At 35.2% G+C, this 22,465-nt stretch overlaps 2 protein-coding genes across 3 annotated transcripts in view; both read left to right on the forward strand.

Moving 5' to 3' along the window:
* Positions 1-20,233, forward strand: part of LOC142334962 (uncharacterized) — a 41,085-nt gene extending 20,852 nt beyond the window's left edge. Inside the window, exons 3-11 of the mRNA XM_075383291.1 lie at positions 2,517-2,532; positions 3,079-3,348; positions 4,315-4,452; positions 4,571-4,702; positions 8,388-8,642; positions 9,258-9,345; positions 17,412-17,504; positions 18,019-18,149; positions 19,983-20,233. Of these exons, the coding sequence (XP_075239406.1) occupies positions 2,517-2,532; positions 3,079-3,348; positions 4,315-4,452; positions 4,571-4,702; positions 8,388-8,642; positions 9,258-9,345; positions 17,412-17,504; positions 18,019-18,149; positions 19,983-20,114 (1,255 nt within the window). The 3' untranslated portion in view covers positions 20,115-20,233. The remainder of the gene's footprint in view (positions 1-2,516; positions 2,533-3,078; positions 3,349-4,314; positions 4,453-4,570; positions 4,703-8,387; positions 8,643-9,257; positions 9,346-17,411; positions 17,505-18,018; positions 18,150-19,982) is intronic.
* A 1,784-nt stretch (positions 20,234-22,017) lies between these two features.
* Positions 22,018-22,465, forward strand: part of LOC142335402 (proteasome maturation protein-like) — a 517,526-nt gene continuing 517,078 nt past the window's right edge. The window contains exon 1 of one of the 2 annotated variants that reach the window (XM_075383872.1): positions 22,018-22,032. The gene's annotated coding sequence lies outside the window, so the exon portion shown is untranslated. Of the gene's footprint in view, positions 22,033-22,243; positions 22,255-22,465 lie in introns of those variants that run through there. The other variant, XM_075383873.1, reaches the window with a different exon arrangement.

Consider the following 22,465-nt stretch of genomic DNA (forward strand, 5'->3'; position numbering starts at 1 on the left):
CTCTCTCTTTTTACACACACAAAACGCATGAACACGCCATACCATACACGCTCACACACACCAACACAGTTTCAAATATAAAAACATAGTGAAAATGTAGAAGCAAAAACAAAAACAGCCTGTATAAATTTGTTCTCAAGTGTCCTCTACTCAAAAAAAATGGCACAAAACAAACGTAAAAACTAATTTACAAAACAAAGCCCACATAAACATTTGTCAACTAAACAACCAATAGATTTTTGGTTGAGTAAACTTGTTATATTGGTGCAATTTGGTGCACGTACAAAAGCTGAAATCTTGCTTTAGCGTTTTTCTGAATGTGTATAAAAAAACTTAAACTTTTTAATGAGAGTTAGTTTGTAGTTTTTTTGGTTTTGTCAGCTCTTTGCGTTTAATCAGAGGTAATCTATATTTCCGGTTTAAATTTTAAGTCAACAAGGTTTCGAAGAAAAGAATTGAGTTTTACTTCTAAGCTCTTCTGCTTGTATCTAAGTTGACCTTCAGTTCACTAATTTTGCTTCAAAAGCATCATCTTCAATTTTGATTTTTATTTAAGCCAGGATACATTTTTAAATAAACCGACATATATGCATACTTATACAATAAAAGCAAACCAAAAAACGATAAAAACGAAAATTTTCGAGTTTTGATTTGAAAACTTTTATTTATCAAGTGGCCGGTCATCAGGTATAAGAAAACTCAATCTTCCAATTAAATAGTGATGATAAAATTATCATACTGAAAGGAGCAAATTGACAAAAAAAACGAAATCAATCTGTATAAAAATTTTTCTAAGACTACCCAAACTCAGAAAATTGCTAAAAAGCAAACGTAAAACCGATGCAAAATACAAACTTCACGTAAACATTTATGAACTAAATAGCCAGAAGTAATTCTCGGTTTTTTGTCTTAGTACAAATTTGTTTGCGTAAAATGCTACAAATTTTGTGTCCTTAACATTCTTTGAAGGATTGTCAAGGAGTTTCAACTTTTCTAAGTGAGATATAAATTGTAGTTTTTTGTTTTTATCCACCCGTATTGCTTTTTTTTAAGCTGCGCTCACTAATCAGATGGGATCTACATTTTCGGTTCAAACGTTGAGTGAAAAAATTTTTGAGGAAAAATTTTAAATTTCAATTCCGAGCTGTTGTTTTTAGTCAGCAGTCCCTTGACCTTTGGTTCACAATTTTTGTTTTTGAAGACAATATATTCCTTTTTGTACTATTTTTTGTCTCAACTAATTCAATCTAATCAGTCATCTTATATATCAGCTTTCTTAATCAATGTCCGAAAAAGCAAAGTGCAATAAATCTTGAGTTCTGTGGAAGTAAAAACCTTTTCAGCAGGTAATTAGCCTGTATTTTTATTGTTCGAATTTAAGCATTAATTAATCGAGGCCAAATTCAAAGACTTAATGACTCTTATGAACAGTGCTATGGCTAATTTCAAAACGCCAAATTGTGTTACCCCTCAGATAGGATCAAGGGGAACTTTTCTGAAATTAATCACCAATTAAACTTTTTTTTTCGTTAATTAGATAATTGTTTGTAAGAAAAGGTAACTGTCAGCGAATGGTAACTAAACGAACTTAGGGTCACTCGTTTCCATGCACTCTTGCAACACTAATCTTTAAACATAGGTCGTGAAAGAACTCGACAAAATCGAGTGTATAAACTCAATATTTTGAACCTTGGCCCTAGATTTTTATCATCGTAATTCATCAGGAGTGATTTCAGTCTATGTCAAAAATCAAAATTGAACGAAATTAGAGACGGCAAAGGAAATCGTCTATGCAGGCAAATTATTAACGCCATTTTTAAGAATTTAAGCGGTAAATTATTTTTAGGTTTGATCATTTAAACCGTCGTTTTAGCTGGGGGGTATTTATCTTGAACCGCAAGTTTCCTGTTTGCGTAAAGTAAAATTGAAATCGTAAGCTAAGCAAGTGCTATAATCGAAATATGATGTAATTTTGCAAGTTTTTCTACAAAATGAAACTTCAAAGTTGAAAACTTTCATAGCTCTGATGCACTTTTATCTCAATATAAATGCATACAAAGAATGATACAGATAGTGTGGCAGCAATTTTCAGTGTCTATTCCTACTGATTAACTGATTAAAAGCAGTAAATGTGAGCCAAGTTATCCGGCAGTTAAGACAGAAAAATTCCTCTTTTACATGAAAACACCCTTCTCCCAGCTTACTAGGTATTGAGCATTCCTCCTCCAACTGATACCGTAAATATTCCATCATGTCCGGCGTTATAATGGAATTCCAACTTCACAGGTCCTAAAACTCAAACGTTAGGAGAGAAATTTCAGAAAAGTTACTAAAATACGGTTGATGAGCTCAATTTCGTCATCTAAAGAATATGAACAAGTGCATTTTGTTTGGGACTGCTCAAATTATGCAGATACTGTTTGCGCCTATTGCTTGCAATCACAAAAAGTTTTTGAATATTTACCGAAGTTTTATCTGATTAGGAAACATTACATTGGATTGGCGACACTTTTCAGGTGCTACAGAAGAACAGTTAGCAAACGACTAAAAATTTTGCAATCTGTGATAAAACTGACTGGAATACGTTGCAAAAAATACATATGCTAATTTTGGGGCTGTCTTGGCGTTCGTTGACAAGTGTGACGTCATATATTCTCAAATAAAGTCATAACTGTTGTTCACTATTAAAAAGCTATCCGTTTACCGTGGACAAAGATGACGTTAAATGCTCGAAATTCGTTCACTTTGCCCGCAGCCCCCCATTTTGAGCAATCAATAGGCCTAAAACTTTTTTCTTAAATTAATTAGAAAATAGTTGAGGCCCAATACATAAATTTAAACTTACTCGGGCAAATGTAACTTTTGCAATGTATGTCTCAGAGTAAACTTCAGCGAATAATTACTGTAAAAAGAGCGAAAGATAATTACATCAAAAAGAATTAGAGTTCTAATTACAGAAAAGTGAAAAGTGAAGAGTACAGCAGTTTTTGCGCGAAAAATTAGAACGAAATGTTTCGCAGGAACTTGGAGACAAAAATCAACTTAGGAAATAAAGGTCGAATTTTGATGTGATTATAGGAAGAAATCCCACATTATGTGACGTGTCTGACCTTCAACTTTGAGGGTGAAGTGATCACAGGGGACTCGAGTGGGAACATCATAGTGTGGGGCAGGGACCATAAAAATATTTTCTACATAAAACACACCATCATCCGGGCACATGAGAAGAGTGTGTTCTCTCTTTGTCACCTCCAAGATGGCACACTTGTGTCTGGGGGAGGTCTGGACAGGAGGATCATTGCCTGGGATGGCACCCAGGACTACAGATCAGCTAAGGCAGGACGACAGGTTGGTAACTTGATCAAATGTACATGTACTTTTAACAACAGCACTTATTTTAGTCGCTATGATTATAGGTAACCAGGACGCAATTTTCAAGATGTCAGACTTTCAAGCTTTGTTGTTATAAAAAATGCGCATTCACTTAAGCCCCCCCCCCCCCCCCCTCCCCCCTCCACCACCGCAACACAAATGCGCACATAAACACACATTGTTATTTGATAAACATTTTTGAAAACATACCATTGATATCGAAAATGCAAACCGGGAAAAATGTTGTGTGCTAATCTTGGGGACTTAGGAAGTTTAAAATAATAAATTTTGTGGCAAGTTCGTGTTTTCCAAGTGACAAGTGAAATTATTAAAACGTTCCAAATTTCAATGGCTTCCAATTTGATAGATAAAACGAATCACAATAATCGGCATTTAGAAAATCGTCTTTCTGACATAAAGTTACCCTTCATCTGGAGTTTATTCGAATAATGGCAGAAGGTCAACTTTAGCAGAGTTGAAAAATTGATTAGACGCATTAGCGCGATATGGTTTCAAACTATTCAGCAACAGAATCTTTTTTTCAACAGTAAAATCTGACAAAAATTTAGAAATTAATTTTCCAGATTTCTTGTGATCGCGGGAAGACAAAGTCAATTAAATCAATAGAAGTTTATTTTTTGGCCCGATGGTATCAAGACTACGTAGTTTGAACAATGCCTAAATGTGAGTTCAGCAAAGGTGAGTTAATAGAAAGCAACCATTACGGAAAGTTAACAAGGGGGGGGGGGGGGGTACCTTCCTAGTTTTACCTATGGCAGCAAACAACTGAAATGACAAGTCAAAGTTTTTACTGCAGCTTTATAGTTAATGAATGTATTGGAGTAATGTATTTCAGAGCAAGAAAATAAAATAATGAACCATTTGGTTATAATTTTAAAATCAAAAAGAATAAAAAATCAATAAATCTTTTTCTTCCCATAGCTTCCTGAGGCAGTGGGAGGGGTGAGGATGCTGACTACATCCTACTCTGGTGGTCTTGATGGACAGTTGTTTGTGGGCACTACCAAAAACATCATCATAGAGGGGTCTCTCCAGCAGAAGTTCACTTCCATTGTACAGGTATTAGCCCTTCTCCCCAATTTCTCATGTATAGGAGATGCAAAGACACCTCCTTCCCACTTTGCAATCACACTTACAAGGCAAGTCTGGAAAGTTATTGTGTTTGATGTGTGTTTAGGGTCACTTCGAAGAAGTGTGGGCTTTGGCGACTCACCCCTCTGAGGAGTTGTTTGTTACTGGGGGTTTTGATCAACAGATATGCATGTGGAACTCAAACTCACACAAACTGCAGTGGAAAGTGTTCACGGAAGTCAGTGCTTTTATTACTTTATACCAAACATATTACCACCCAATATCACCCACTGAACTCCAGGAAAAATTAATTGTTCTTTTGATTATTGATAACAATAATAACAAAGTATCCAAAGAAACAGAAAATAATAGAAAATCATTTTTCAACAAATACTTTAACTTAATTTTTAAGTTTGTATAGTTGCGTCATAAATGCTTGTAACACTTAAACCTTGATTAAAAAGTTGGAACTTTTTGTTTCATTGAAAAAAAGCACAATAACCAACAAAGAAATCAAAAGATTCACTGTGGAGAGACCGTGGCAAAACCTCTGCTTACATAAAAAATAGTTTATGTGATTACCATTTTTTCTGTTATGAGGATTAAGACTAACAAGGCGACTCGGTAATGTGCAATTGCACATAAGGTTCCGACCCCGCTCATCCACAATTTTGGCATGATTGTCTACCAAATGAAGAACATAGAAAAACTCAATGATTCAAGTATTTTTTTAAATTCGTGTATGAACGAAAAGATAGCCCCCAAAGCAATTAACTCAGTGGTGGAATGAGTATTGGCGCATTAGATTGATGAGATGTGTAAATATTAAGAAAGCGAGTCAAAACGAACAGCAAAATCAAACAACAACAACAACAACAACAACAACAACAACAAACATTAACTACATCATAAAATTCATGTCCAATTTTAAAAAAAAACATTACTTAATAACAGTAAAGCTGAAATATTCGCTTATCTGAATATCGAACAAAAAAGTAAAGCTGAAATATTCGCTTATTTTTTAAAACAATTAATTTTAAAGTAATGAAAACCATTAGAAATCAACTAAAATATCCCATACGTGTAAAATTATAATGCTTCTATAGAAGGAATTAAGAACTGCCGTTGTTCAATTTTTTGTGCGGTTACAAAAAGAACAACAAATAGACAACAAACAACAAACCAAACAAAACATGGCAGAAAACGCTTTCGAAACCGTAAAGCCATACTATGACCATCAAAATATGTTCCACTGCACTTTCACCGAGCACCAATAATAAATTATTTAACCCCTCATTAATGAACCTAGGTAAAAAGTAGATAAAAAAGAAAAGAAAGCAAAATTAAGTACCACTTTAATTTTTTTTCGAAAAAAATAATTCCAAAGACATGAACGCCATTAATTACAGATAGAAATATTTTAATAGGTTCGTTTATTCTTCCAAAACAAGCCCCTAAGATTTGAAATTATACAGAATATGTCTTACGTCTACAAAAAGAACGCCAGACATGACAAAAATCAAAAATTTATTTCCTTTTTTTCCGTGTCGAAGCCAGTAAAGTCAACAAATTCTTTAAACATTAGATTGCGTGGCGCCAATCCGTCTTGAAACCCTCTTTTGACAACAAAAATGTCAAGATTGGTTGGTAATTATTGGGACTAGATAACAAATAGACAATAAAAGGAGCAAAATTGCGAAGTTACAAAGTGACTTGTTTTAAATTTATAAAACAATTGTTTTCAGAGTCATGAAAGCCATCAGCTATCTACCAATATAAGATTATCGGATCATCTATTCTTCTATGAAAAGCCAATGAAACCGGGTCATTGTACTGGAATTTTCATACGACTAAAAAGACAAAGTAAAAAAGACAGTTAAAGACAAAGTTTAAAAAAAACTAAATATAAATTCTTCGAGAAAGTAGTATCGAAGCCGTTAAAATCAAGATCTATATCTTCAAAGATTTTAATATTATCAATTGTACTTTAATTTGAAAGCAATTAATGTGATATACGAACTGTCAATTATGTGATAATGTGACAATACTAGAAAACGTGAAAAATGGGCAAATAACAAAAAAAAAATTTTAAAGAAGGTGAAATCTAGTAATATCAAAGCTAAAAAGCCATAACTTAAGGTGTAAAACCGCAACAATATTGAATTCGATATCAAAAAAGAAGAAGCATTCTTTCATTGCTGACAATAATCTACAAGTTGGCCAAATTAAGGAAAATTAGAGGCATAATTCAATAACTCATTATATATTTAAAAATCAAAAAATTTTTAACAGTCAAAACGATCATAAGCTTTCAAGTAAACAACTAGTTACAACAATGTGAAGTTATTAAGGAACCCAATTGAACCTATTATTAGTGGGCTTTGGTTTGAAATGTTATTTAATTAATGTAAAAAGATCGATTTTTTTAATAAAAAAGACCGACTGATTACAATCCGAAATGTTTTTGAATTTTGCCAGTCCAAGACTGATTCGGAACTAGCCCTGCTAATGTTTTTTGTCCAATAGCAACACGTAATTGTGTCGATTGTTATAGATAGCGATATAGATAGTTTGTTAGTAGACAAAAAATAAATGCTGCGTTTTTGATAATCAACGAATAAATTTAACAAAAAACGGCAAAGTTTTAATTACATAGCACTCTCAATGGAATTTGAATTAGAAAAGCCCCATTTTGAGTCTCAAAAGATTGTGTTACTGGTGTTTGGGTCTGTACTTCCTGTAAATTTAATCAAACTGGACTAAAGAAACTTATTTCGTGCCGTTTTTGATGAAAAAGTCTTAATTTTGAAGAGACTTTTAGCCAGCATTTTTGACAAAAAAATAATAAAAATAGCCTACAATAAATTTTTCTGTCTTTAAAAGCAAAAATCAACAAGACTTTCTAAAAAATTAACAAATTTTTGCAAAATTGGCGAAGTTTTATTCAAAAATATCGGGAAATGTGAATAAATCTCACCGGAATTCAAACTCTTTTCTCAAAATTTAGACCTCGATAACTCGCTGTAAAAAACGAAAATTAAAAAAATCTTTTATTTGCGTATTCTACACTGGACAAGCTTTCTAATGATACCAGTCTAGACTCTCTACGATGAATATATCGATCGGTCAAAATTGACTGAACAAAAAAAACCCATTTGAGATTATAGTTCCTTCCCCCTCAAGAGGGGTCGGAACAATGAAAAACACATGATCATACTGTTTATAGTTTCTAATGTCGTATACTGATGATAGTTCGTTTTTAAAACAATCAACCATTTCTTTATGTAGAAAATAGAACAATATAAAATTAAAAGAAATTAACTGCACGAAGCAAATTAATACTACTACTACTGCTGCTGCAGACAGAAATCTATTCTGTGAACTCCACCAATCACAGACTGATAGAACTCTTTTTTCTTTTAAATAGTCATTATTTTTTTCCACTCAATCTCACTCAAATGTATATTATACCATATGTATACCTTTGACTTCGACCGCCTATATTTGTATTGCCGTTACAATTGTAGTTTACCTTTAGTGTTTTCTGGATTGGGTTAGTCCTGTAGAGTTAGGTAAGTCGAAGTACATTGGGTATAATGGCATTGGGTATATTGGCATTGGTTATAATATGGCATTGGGTAAATTGTCCTGACACCAAAGTTTCCACGAGAAGTTCTGGCAGGAAGCTCACGCTTCACCCAAGATCTATGGTTCTCATACTTTGGGGACAAGGAAAGTCCAGATTCAGACACTGGTCAGAGCGAAAATGTACGGTGAGATCAAGTTCTAGGGTGAAATGGGCCAGCATTGTGCGCAATCCAACCCAGATCAGAATCGAATTTGGGAAACTCTAATTTGCTCTAATTTACGAAATATTAGTGATTGCTTTGCTTTCATGCTGAAATTAGTTGATTGAATTTTAGAAGCCATGCATGACGTGTGTGTTTCATCCCTCGGGCACAGTAGTCGGCGTGGGTCAGTCATCCGGGAGGTTTGTGGTGCTTAACGCGTATAGTGGCATCCACGTGACGTCATTCCACGTGTCCTCAGAACAGATAGACGTGGCCAAGATATCGCCAGATGGATCTCTCCTCGCCATCGGCTGTCATGACAAGAACATCCACATATTCGATGTACAAGATAATGGACTCTCGTATAAAAGGAGGGGCACAATGTCGGTACGTTTCACATTCATTACGGACCAGCTCCCCTCCCATTAATTAATATTGCGCATAATTTGTGCGACAAAGGACAAAGACATTTTATTATTGAGGGTTAGTACCATCATTCCTTTGTCACCATATCCCACTCAGTAGAGCCGTTTTGACATGTTTTAAGATACGTTTTGTGGAATTAAAGAGATAAAAATAAATCAAATGATCACTTTTCTTTGATACGGATGTTGGCTCGTAAAGTTCTATATTAGAACATAAGAGCACAAAATTTTCATGATAAGGCAAGCAAAAATGGAAGGGCGACGTGATACAAAAGGGCCCCTAAGTACCATTAAATTAAGGTGTGTGTGTGTTCAAGTTAATGTAGATTTTAGATCGAACTGTAATTAAACAAAAGTGGAAAGTTAATAATTTTCTGATAATCTACTTCTTGTTTTACAATATTTGAGATGTATACATGCGCAAACAGACACCTATGTTGACTGCTGCAGTAGACACGCAAAAATCTTTTTATGGGTCGATTTAGGGCCTTTGTTATGGCACATATTAGGGCCAAGCGCTCGCTATTTTAATGTTTTATATAACTCTCAGCTGTAGTATGTCTATTGTCCTATTCAGGGCCACAATAGTTTCGTGATGCAAATTGACTGGTCAGAAGACAGCAACTACATTCAAAGTGTCTCTGCAAATTACAACCTTCTCTTCTGTAAGTATTCATTGAAATGAATCCCAATTAATGCAAAACTAAAAAGATTCAGGTAAAATTTCAAATAATAGCGCATTAACTTATAAAAAGTTATACAGTACGTCTAATTGATAAAGTTTCATAAATGGTCAATGCAATGAAATGGTGGACGTAAATAACCTTGGGGCCTTGACCTTGCTGAGTCATCACCATAGTGGGTCTCAAGATATGGGTACATTATCATTAGTGGATTGAGGGGGGAGAAGGGGGAGCGGAAAAGGAAGATGTATGCATTCTGTTAAGTATAGGACAGGCGAGAATGCATTGAGTAGTGTACAATTTCCTTATAACATATGATGAGACCTTTTATTCCCTAAATTTTTAAAAATTATTTTGTCTGCACCTCAAACCTTTGATCGAAGAACTCATGTCTGAATCGGATCATTGTAAAACAGCGCTGAACCATAACTTTCAAAGTTTTTGTAATTATGAACTAATTTTTTTTCATGTCATGCTTTACCATGAAAAGTGTGTGTCAAGAAAAAGAAAAGAGTCATTAAATCTAAAGGTGACGTATAAAACACGTTTTCTATGAGTAAGCCGCGATAAAGGCAACTAATCCACGTAAACATTTAGGCAACAACAACATTTAGGTATCAGAACAACCTAGCAACATTCTAAAATCATTTGTTTTTACTATCGGCAGTCTATATTTCTATTCTATCCGAACGCGTAACATGGTTTTACAAATATTGGTTTCCTACAAAACTTTGACTGATATCATCATTTTTATGAGAGGTATTGTTTTACTTTTAAGTCAAATTTATAATTTGCTTACATATTCTAGCAATAATGAAACAAACTTGTTTTTTAAATTAACAAATCGAGCTAATCTTTAAAAAAACATAGACAACTTTCTTCTACATTTTTTTAAAAAAAAATTGCTGAATTAATAAAAGAAGGAATCAATAAATCAAGCACACTAACATACGGGTTAAACTAATAGAGTCTTCTCCTATCCTTGAAAAAAAGAGAAGCTCAGTGGTCAATTTGTGGCAGTTTTCGGTTTGGTTGTAAAAGTTTATTGTGGCAGAAAGAGATTAAAGTTTTCTATTACTTTTCAACAATACTTTTTTTTGTTTTTCTAAGCAATTGAAACCAATTAAAAGGAGAGATTTAAAATATATCAGAAATTAACAATTCCATTAGATTTTTCATCGCTCTTTAAAGTTTTCATGTAAGAGATGAGACACTTGCCCAATGCAAAATATGCACGTTGCGCTCTAATTCCTTTGGTTTCAAGTCAAATTTGTTTCGATCCTACTGTTTTTCGTCGGGCTTTGTCTATTGTTTTTTGGCGACTCGTTTTTGAAAAAAGTCAAGAGATGAGACTGATACAAATCGAATCAACAATGTTGCAGTTATCTGGTTTCACTTGCCCTCCAAACTGGATTAAAGTTGATTCTGTTAACGATGAACTCGGATCATTAGGGTCAAAAACTCTAAGTTAATCATCAAATTGTATTCATGGCAGATCGTGTTTTAAAAACTGTGAAGCTTTTAGTATTGTTTGCTTCACTGTTGAAATTTTTGTGTGGTACGCAATTCTTTTGCTTAGATATTTATTGCTCATTCGCCACACGTTCAGACCGATTACCTTTCTAATGCTGATTCGCGGGGCGAAACAGGGTTAAAAGATTATTCTGCTGTTAGAAAAATTCGCGGTAGCGATTCGGCCCATTAGAACTACGGACGAGTTTCGCATCGCAAATAGAACGATTTGATTGGAATTTTAATTGAGCAGTGAATTTAAACAAAGCAAATTGAAGAAAGAAAGTTAATTAGGCAGTCAAGGAGTGGCTGCTAGACAAAATGTATTTCAATAAACAAAAAAATTTTACAACAATGGATGAGCAAGTTTAGCAACGAAGCTGCAAAAGGTATGAACAATGAAATAAGTTAAGGAACGCAACGAGAAATCTCTCAACATCAGATAAACAAATCCGACAGGAATAATAGCAAATAAAAAAGTGCTGAATGGGCAAAGTAAGTACAGGCTATGCTACCTGTGCACCACATCTCCTCCTCCAGAAAACAAAAAAAGCTTTGCTTTGTTTTCGTTATAATTTACAAACGTATAGTGTGATTAGATATCATGCGTAATGCTTATTGAAAATAAAAAAATGTGGTTGACAATTTTCAGGGTTGTCGAGTTTCAGCAAAATCGAATCACTTTCAGAGTCAGTGTTCAATTCTATATTTCTGTTTCTAGTGCAGAGCGTATTTTTGGGTCAAAATGGTGATTCACAGGTCTGGATCATCGGTGCAATTTGACGCAAAATCACAAACTCCTAGATGCGTGGTTGAGGCAGGTTTCACTCCGCGAGTGAATGTATGTCTCAGACTACACTGGGGTATGCGGCGCGGCTAGAGAGAAGGCAGAAGAGCTGCATTGGAGGAACGGTTTTGATTGTTGTGTTGTTTTGCTGGAAGGCTGCGATATGCTGCTCGTTTTAAGTCTTTTTGGAGCAGCCGATACCGCGAAGCATGAATCTCTTGATTCGCTCGTTGAATCAGTATCTGAGATTCAGTTTCTTTTGCTGCGCCGCTGTCCGTTTGGTATGTTGCTTGTGCATGCTGTCTGTGTATTTTATTGAAGGATGGTGTTGGTGGATGAGCTGGCCTTACTGGCGTTTGTACGCTGACTGCCCTTGAAAAGTTCAAATTGACAGATGAAACGTTACTCACGTCGTCGACAGGTGGTTTGCCGCTAATTCGTTTACCCCCTCTACCTTCCTCTTAATGTGTAAACGTGTTTTATTTTTTTTATGTTCGGTTATTTTCCCCGACGGTGTTTTTAGCTTTCTGTCCGCGTAGATTTTGAGGAAAATTTTTTTTTTTGGCTTTCGTGCCGAATTTCAACATGTCTAATTCTTTTAGGGTTACTTGCGTTTTGCCTTGTTTGTTGATAATGGAAGTGACGTCATCGTCTCTGAGGATTGTCCAGCAGGGTGCCAGAACCTCGTATAGTCCTTTTAGGTCTTTCTTTGATCGTTTAATAGGTGGTATTTTATTTGCCAGCTTTAAAACAAAGGGTTTCGCCTTTCTGGGAACTTCACGATCTGGTCCTTCTACATTTCTTGAACGCATATCATTTGTCGTGTTCCCCAATCGCTTTTGGTTGGCATCGTGAATCGGTCTGGTCTTGTTGACTTCAAAATCAGTGTCACTGCTGTCACGGTTTTCTGATTTGACTTCTGGAACGCGGTTTGTCTACCTAATGGTATCTTGTTCTAAATCCTAACTCGTGACGCTTGATGAAAGTTTATTCAGATTTTGTTCAGCGCATATAATGCTTAGTGTTAATGATGCATTTGGTTTGCGGCCGAAATAAGCCTAAACTGGACTTGTTTTAGAGATTTCTGTCGGCGAATTTTAAGCTGATATATTATTGAGTTAATCGAGCTTTAGGAATTGAATTGCGATCTGGCAGCTTCTTTTTAACATCTCAACCTACGTTTAATTGTTTGAATTAAGCGTTCTACTAAACCAATAGCTCTGTCGTCATTAATAAGCGCCGTGATTACTTCAATATTGTATTGCTCGCAAAGATTGGTAATTTGCTTTCCAATTTGACATCTTGCTTGATCAAATCGAATTTGCCGTGGAACGCCATGTAATAGGATGTAATTTTGAAAAATTTTCAAAAATATTATTGGCATTGGCATGGTCATAAACTTCTCAATAGGGAAAGTTAGAAAAACAATCAATGCATGCAAGAAAATTAACTTCCTGATCTTTTTGATTATAAATCGGGCCATCGAAGTCAATGTGAACCTCCTTAACGAAGTCAATGTGAAACTCCTTAAAAGGTTTTTTAAAGGGTTTGACGGGGGGGGGCAATATGTTGATGGTATGACTGGCTTCAAATTTTTTAAATCAATTTTTATGCAAGGCCCGCATTTTGAGGTTTTCGAATAGGTATCCTGGTTCATGTATGGCTACCACGCATGGTTCGCAATATCTGTCATCAACCAAATGTCGAGATGTATTGAGTAAATTGCCTCTATGTAGGCATACTTGACAAATTGTGGGATCGCGTTGCGATCATCGATGCAGACGCAACCAGATTTTACTTGTAAACCTCGCCAAAAACTTTGAATGTAGGGACTCAGCTGTTTGCTTCTTTCCTCGTTTCTCGTCAGCACACAATCTCAGACTCCTTCTGAGTTAGTATCTTTTGTTGTTAAGCAGGCTACGAGTCGTTTTGGAAAAACCTTGCTCTGGTCGAAATGAAGGCATCTGCATATATGTCTGTTGGGATTGCTGGAGTTGCGTCTGGTGTTTGGATCCCATCTGTTGTTGGGGTTTCTGGTGTTTGTGTTTGAAAAGTAGATTTTGTGGTTCGTCATCAGATTGGACTCTGGATGCTGTACATTGCTTAGCTCTTTTTGGCTTTTCTATGAGTTTGACAATTTTTTGGACAATTCGTTCAAAACTAGACAGCGGATTAATTGTCTGTATTAGAGCGATCAAATTGGTGGAGTATTTATGTTCCATACTGTCAGTCAATTAGTTCATTTCTTTTGAGGAACGTATTTTTGCGCCAAATTGTAAATATGCGTGAGTTGTTTTAATTCTTTCTGTTGATACTATATCTGGATTCAAATGACTTTAAGAAACGAGAGGCTAATGCAACTGTTTTTCAGCCTTCATAATCTATTCCAGAGCTGGCCCTAAACCGCATCGCATTTTCTTGTTTCTAAATTGGGATTGTAGTTTGTTTTCGTTTGCTTATTCTATTTTAGTTTTAATTTTTTTAAAAGTGTATGTTGTGGTGTTCGGTCCACATGAATTTTTCTGACGTTCGAGCTCCCAACTCGATTTGAGTTGGGTTTTTTCGTTTTGCGTTTCTATTCTGTGGCCTCAGTAGGGTCATCAATGGGTTGTTCGTACGTCGGTTCCAGTGGAAGGGTTACATTCGCAGGTTTTGCACGAAGTAGTGCGTCCAGATTTATCCCTTTCTTGGCAAGAATGACTAGCTTTACTTGGGTGCTCCGCCTGTGCCAACGAAGTTGAGTTTCCGACGGCCGTCGTTTCCTAACTGAGTCAATGGCTAAAGGAGTTTTGGGGGATCCTGCCGACTGCGCCATGTCGAACGCAATTATTTTGTTTCAATTTTTATTGCAGATTCGCGATGCGTTTAGACCGATAATCTTTCTAATGCTGATTTGCGGGGCGAAACAGGGTTAAAAGTTATTTCGGCTGTTATAGTGTTGTTCGGGCGATTCGGCCCATTAGAACTACAGACTAGTTTCTCTTGGAGAGTAGAACAATTTGATTGGAAGTTTAGTTCAGTAGTGAAGTCCAACAAAGCAAATTGGAGAAGGAAAGTCAATTAGGCAGTCAAGGAATGGCTGCTAGATCAAATGTGTATGCATGAAAGAAATAAAATGTTTACAACAATGAATGAAGAAGTTTAGCAGCAAAGCTGCATGTATGAACAATGAAGTATGTTACGAACAGCAATGTGAAATCTCTGAACATCAGACATAAACAAATTCAACATGAATTATACCAAATAAGAAAATGGTAATTGGTAAAATAAGTACAACTTATGGTACCTGCGTACCATATTTTGATATTTTATTTGACAGCTATTTATCTAAAATATCACTGCTGTCACTCTATAGTTTTTCTGTTTTCTCCTTGGATTCAATACAAAAGGAACGGAATTATCTAAGATCTCTTTTACAGAGGTCGCTAATCCACTTCAGCAGGAATAACGGTCATGGAGTCTGTCGTAATCCGCTGGAATAGCTTATTAATTGAAATTCAAAAAACTCAGTTTTCCTTAAAAATAAACGAGGTGTGAACTATACACCTAATTTGCAGGCCTAAACTTGCCACGGTTAACCATAAGATAAACTGAACAACCTGATTATAGTTGCAAAACTTAGCGTAGGAACATTTCACATGACAAATTGTGAACGCGCAAAAATATAAAGCGGGCAGATTGCCAGAAAATAGCCGCGATCGACTCTTGTGGCCTACCATGAATCGAAAAAACTAAAGAAATAAGATTGACAGATCGATCACCAGCTTTTTAATAGACCGCTAGACTTTTTGGGTTAGATTCGGACTGTCATTTTTATGAGACAAATTTGCTCTACAAGGAAAAATCACAAATGGAGCTTTTTCAAAAATTATTATTCGATATTAAAACTCAAGACTCTATTACTCAAGAATTAGGGCAAAAGTTTGGCACTACTCTGATGAACACTATTGACCTTTAATTAGTAAATGTTCGTAAAATTTAAAGTTCCATAAGTGAGTTCAGAAATCATTTTTTGAGTGAGGCAAGTCAAGCAGTTGACCTAAAAGCAGAAATGACGTCACAAACACAAATTTTAACTGCAAAGCACTAGAAGTCACTGAAGTCATTGAAAAAGTCAATTCCAAGAAGTCAGGGTAAAACGAAACAAAAATCTGTTAGACGAAGTAAAAAACATAGCAGAACAAGTCCTGAAATACAATTCAGAGAAACTAGACCTAGAACGGAATATGAGTGAATTGGGAAAACTATTTCTTAAAAAATCAGAATAAAAAAACCATAAAATCAATGTCAAAATGCCTCATGTGAACAAAAAACCACTAGCGAGAAATGGAAATTTGGTTCAAACAAAAAACTAGGCCTAGAATGAATTAAGAATGGATTGGGAAAACCATTTAGAAAAGAATCCGATCCAAAAAATCGAAAAAACAGTAAAAATCAAAGAAGTTGCCGCAGGTGAACAAAACCACTAGAGAGAAAGCTAATTTTTTTTATCAAACAACGTTTTCTCACTCCTTAAAAATTAGAGGAAAAAATTTCACACCGCAAAAGCACTCGCTTTTTCGCTCCACTTCCTGTTTCGGCGTGACCAAAATCATTTTTCCAATTTGAGTTCAAAAATCATGAAAATGTGAGAACAGATCTTAAAAAAGAAAAAAGACAGCGCCCCAATACAATCCAAATTTTGTATTGTAAAAAAATTGGGACTACAATAATAGCCGCCTGGAATTGCTGACGCGGCTATTAAAAATAATATTAATTCATCAGGCGCGATTGATTAAGTTGAGTGAATAAGTGATTCGCAAGGCAAACCACATGCACGAGATTACACCCCTTGTTCAAACCAAGCCTTTTCTTCGCATTTGTGGTTATAGCATTGAATCATTGACCGATTAGAACGGATTGAAAATGCTATTCTCTATGTTTTTTGAAAAGTTGGTGTAAGTTGCGAGCACTCGTCAGATAGCACAACCGATGGCTTGCTTGGAGAGGTACGTGCACTATGTACGTGAAGTTCATCTCAGCCCAATTGTACCTTAGTACCGAGTTCTGTTTGAGCTAAAGTTTCATTCCTAGTTAAATGAATGAAAAAGGCCCAAATTCAAGCTGAATAGGACTGCGACGTATAACTTGCCCGAAATCACATTTTTGCACAATAATTTTCGTTGTTTTTGTTTCGCTAATTGCGTTGAAACACAACACCCCATTTTTTCCATAATGATATCCTATTTTTTATACTGTTCTGCTGAAAAAGTTTTCTAGTTCGTTTTAAATATTTCAATTTTTAGATTTTATAGTCTCATGACTTTTAAATTTCAAACCAAAAGCGTGAATGTTTCAAGGCGTAAATGGCAAAATGTTTAGGACATTGATTGGTTTGCTTTCATGACAAAGTTGTGGTCTTGTGAATTAATTACTCTACTGTTATATTTTCTCGGCAAATTCGACAGTGCAGATGTGCTTGTGTTGAATTCCTGTCAACCTAAAACACTACAAAAAAAGTCATGGTGCAAAATACCATTTGATCAACATTTCCACTCACTGATTGATAGCTACGAAAAACATTTAAGCGTCAAAACCAGTCTACGATCTTTAACATCCTTACAAATTTTTTCTTGGCATATTTCATTGGACATTAACATATGAGCTTAAGTCTTTAGTCGAGCATGATCTTCGCAAATATCACCTTTATGGTCGAGCAGTGTCTTTTAATAAGTTCAGGTCTTGACCATGGTACATTTTTTGCCAACAGGGGATGTGGTGAACCTGAGACCAGAGAGTGGAAAGAGGACAAAAGACATGGAGTGGCACACGCATTCATCAGTTCTCGGATTCCACGTGGCAGGTAGAACAATTTTTGTCCTAATTTTAAAAAAATGTTGGTTCAATGCTATTTCTCTATATTCCCGGTTACTATAAATTGCTGCAATTATTATCAAAGGACCCTTATTTTGTTATTATTTGCTGCCCAATCAGCCAATTCTAGTGCGAAAGTATATTCTGCAAGCGTTCCTGAGTTAGACGGAACGTGCTAGCTTTGTTTCTTACGAACTAAAATGGATCATCAGCATCTATACCAAATTAACAAAAACTTAATTTTTTCACCATTGATTTAAGCAAATTGCCGACATCGACGTTTTTATCTTTTACGCCAATTTATTCTGCAGAGCTGAGTTCTATAAACTAGATTTTAACACGTTTATCAGAAAAACGCAGCGTTTATCATAATAATAAATATAGTTAGTTCATTTCCCAACTAAAGTAGTCTATGAATTATGGTAGCAACGAGCACAGAACAGACCATTTGCGATCAACATTTGCTTCAACTATGGGACTGTATAGCTTTGTTTGCATGTTAGGCATGTGGCCAGCACTACCCAAGGCCACTAATCTCAATATCTGTGGAGTGTCTGAGTCCAGGCAGTTTGTCGTCTCCGGAGACAGTCGTGGATCTGTCAGGATGTTTCAATTCCCAACCGCCAACTACAAGGTCAGCTGAGGGACATTTTTAAATTAAAATTGTTTTCCATGTCTGATTTTAGGAGCTAAATTTCATTACGCAAAAAAGACGAACCGTTATCTATAAAATTGAGGCTCTTCCTTGCAAGTCACATAATTGAAAAGCAAACAGCTAAAATTTCTCTAATCTTGGTAATGTATTTCCAGCGGTCAACCAGGGGTCACAGTAACAATGGGGGCCCAAAAAGATAAACACAAAAATGATCTTTGAAATTTCGTCTATATGTGTTCCTACCATCAAAAACATCAGGATACAAATCTTAATGGTGCATGAGGAAGATCGAAAATCAATCGGCGTAAAAAGTTTAAGAGCTTAAAAAATTGGATCTCAATAGATGCAAAAAATTACTACTACATACAAGCGGTTGCCAGTTATTTGCAGTTTGGTGTTCTCTAGAGAGTGGTGTGTCTGGAGAGCGGAAAAAACAATTTCATCAAAATTTATCATAGGTTGATTATTTTGTCCCTAACTATCCTGGGCTATGACATTTCTACAATTTCAAACTCATTCGGTGCCCCCAAATCGTAATTTGCAATTTTTGGTAATCTTTTTGTCTCAAAGCACTAATTTCCCATCACAAACAAAATCATAATAGCACCATTCGGGCGCCCTTAGAAATTACATGTCCCGCCAAAAATTATAAGGCTTTGTCAAATAGTCCAAGAACAGGTAACGAATTACGTCCCGAACCAACAGCGTGCGGGAGTTCCGGAAATAATGATGACGGTCAAATTTAGGGGCTTCAAATTGCCTGCTAAGCTCATTCTTTAGAAAATCCGCCAAATCTGAGAAACATCTAAATTCTACTTAAATCTGTTTTTTTTGGTACCATCAGTTTCCTTGGTAACATAATTTTGAACAACGCAGGCTCTATCGTTTTCAGCCAGCTGCTCCCCCCATATGTATTCAAAGACTAAATTTTCAGCTTCAAAAATCGAAAACCTTCAAATTGTTCAATTTCTGTGTCAAAAATTTTAGGGTGGTTATTGGGATTGGCTTTTTGAAATGTATCTTGAATCCTGAATCATTTCGACTGTTTATCCTCTCATTTTGGTTAAAAGTGTAGTAAATTTACCAGATCTGGGCAATTACGTCTTGAGTGACCTTTTATGAAAAAACCGTCTTGAGTGACCTTTCATGAAAAAACCGTCAACTAAAATATCAACTAAATCTTACTCAACTTAGTTTGCTTAATCTTCTAGTAATTTTTGCTTTACAGAATCTCTGTTTTTTTGTTTTGTACATCAGGCCGAATTTTAATTCCTGGTTTTGAAATTTCATTACTTCAAAAATACCGATAAGAAACCATATTTCATATTGATTTTTTTTTCAACTTTAAACTTTGCGTTTGAAAAACCTTACCTGGTTAATCTCAGGGGTCCACCGCCCTCATACGGAATTTTTCTGCTTCAAAGTTTAGAAGTACTTAACAACCGCAAAATACATTCAACTCTATCAGACTTTCGAAAGTTTCCTTCATCTTGAAAAATCTTAATAAGAGTGGCCAGTTAATTTTATTGAAAACGTTCAAAATAATTACTTTGCACAAAATTTCTTGGCTAGGATTCCGCCATTGCTGTTCATTAATATCTTCTGTGCTCAAAATTTTGCAAATGGGTCATAAATAAGCTGTAACCAAAATGAATTCACCGGAAAATTTCTACTTACCTAACTATTGATTGTGAAAATATTTTTAAAGTTTGTGTAACATTTTTAAAAATTGTTTAGCGAGCAAGCATTGCATGATGTTAAACTTCAGCTCATTCATTAAAGACGGCAACGTTAAACATTTTTCCTGTTTAGTGCTTCTTCACAGAGCAGAAAATGTGCAGTAGCAATGTGACTCAGCTAGAGTTCCTTCAGGCAGACAAGACCCTGGTCGCAACAGCAGGACCCGACGCATGTTTGTTCCAGTACAACATCCTGGAACCGTAACACTAAAAACCCCTGAGCAAGATCATCTGTAGAATTACCAAATAACTGAATGTCGAATTTAATAAATTAAACTACTGTTTTTGAACTCGCATTTCTTTCAAACTAAAACATTTGCATCATTCAATTTTTGTGTGGAAGATGCTTGTGAGTCATAGCAAGGTTCAATCAAGTCAGCAATAAAAACACGTTGATATCAACGTAAAACAAGATGGTTGAAATTTGGCATTATGTTTACGAACATTTCAGATAGAAACTCGCTGGTCCCCGGTTTTAATTGCACTTCTTGATGCATAGTTCACTCTTCGGCTGTAAAAACTTTCTTTAGAGAACTATGAAGATCAGCGAAAAATGGAAAATTGAAGAGACCTTAGTCAATTTTAAGCAGTTCTGCAAATACATGGAGCAAGAACGTCTTGTTTAGATCCTCGAAAACTGAAAATATGGTAACTGTCTATAATTTGAGCTACTGCGAGGTTTCCTCGTTAAGTTCGGTGTTTCAAATACGATTGTACATTTTTTCTAGGTTTCGGTAAAAAAAATTCCAGGTGTTTAAGTTCGTGAGCGTCCTGTATTCTGCTAAGATGAGAAAATTTCACAAGTTCTGAGGAAGACAAATATTACTGAGTCCTACAGGTATAAGTTTCAATAATGAATAAATCGTGCGATACGTTTCTTATAATTTTTATTTAGATTTTTGTCCAATCAGAGTTGAGTTCATTTTTTTACAGATAGGAAAAATTTCATACGTTTTGTTTCAGTCTGAGTCTTCATGCTCTATACTGAATAGATAGGTAAAATACTATAAGATTTTGTTCTCAGTCTTTATGCTTGCAAGAAATTGTGTGAAATTATTCTTATATGCTTCTCAACTCTTGAAATCAACCCCCTTCAAAAGATTTGCATTCCTTTTAAAAATCGGAGAAAACTATTACATATTCAATAAAAATTTGTGAAAACTGAATAACTTTAAACTCCAAAAATTTTGATAACTAACGCTACCATTTAAACACTTCATTAGTCCAAAAACGATGAATTACAATAAACAACACAAAACAGAAAAATAAACGCTTAAAAACAAACAAGGAGACTCGGTATGTGCTATCGCACATAAAGTTCCGACCCCGCTCATCCAAAATTTCAGCATAATTGTCTACCAATTGAGGAACCGATAGAAAAAACCCAAAAATTATTTTTGGGAATCCCAAGAAACACCCAAAAACCCAAGTATTTTTCAATAAAAATAGTGTATGAACAAAAATATAGCCTCCAAAGCAAATAACTCATTGGAGTAAAAAATGATGCACTCGATTGATGAGATACGCCAATATTAAGAAAGCGAGTTAAGACGAACAGCAAAATCAAACAACAACAACAACAACATTAATTACATCAAAAACGTTGTCCGTTTTAAACAACAAAACTTAATAACAAAGTCAGCATACTGTCAGATAAAACTGAAACTAAACATAATAACCTATAAATCACCAGAAAAGATCTGGGACCAGTTCATAAAAAGTTTTGGTAACAATTAGACAAAAATAACAAAAACAATAAAGTTAAAAAAAGTGATTTTTTTTTAAAATAATTAACTTTAGTGTAAGGAAAACCATCAGATATCAAGTACAAAATCCCAAGGTTTACAATTGCCATTTCTTCTATAGAAGGGGATTAACACCTGTCTTTATTCAGTTCTTTATGCGGCTGAAAAAAACACAAACAGACAACAAACAAAAATTCAATTAAAACTTGCCAGAAAACGCTGTCGAAGCCGTGAAGCCATATTTTGGCCCTCAAAATATGTTCGATTGCACCTTCTTCAAACACCAATAATGTAGTATGTGGCTTTTCATTATTGAGACTAGGTAACAAGTAGGAAAAAATGAAAAAGTAAAAAACTTATTAAAAAAACTTATTAAATAGATTAACTTAATAAATAGACGTCTGGACAAACTTACAAACTGTGTATTTTCAGATCAAATTGAGCTAGAGTCTTGGACAAAACATATCCGCCGGTGCCAGCATTGGTTCTACGGGATTAAATTCCAAAGACTCGTCGTTCCTAGCTTGACGGGCATTTATTGTTGCTGTATCCTGTCTTTATCGTCGGTGCCAGTATTGCTCCAAAGGCTACTTATTAAATAAAATATTAATGCCTCCGCGAACATGTAACAAAATTGGTTCCACCAGCGATGATCTAGTTGAAAAATTGATAGCATGCACGACTACGAATTGTCCTGTACATAATAAAGTTTCGGTGCCCGCTAATTTTGACTGCTCTCAACCTTTCACTTGCGGCTTTTGTCGCGCTAAACAGTTGAAACATTCAAAATCGTACTCTGAAGCAGTTACGA

This window comes from Convolutriloba macropyga, chromosome 2 (assembly GCF_964194025.1).
Source record: "Convolutriloba macropyga chromosome 2, txConMacr16.3, whole genome shotgun sequence".
In the NCBI taxonomy this organism is placed as follows: Eukaryota; Metazoa; Xenacoelomorpha; order Acoela; family Convolutidae; genus Convolutriloba; species Convolutriloba macropyga.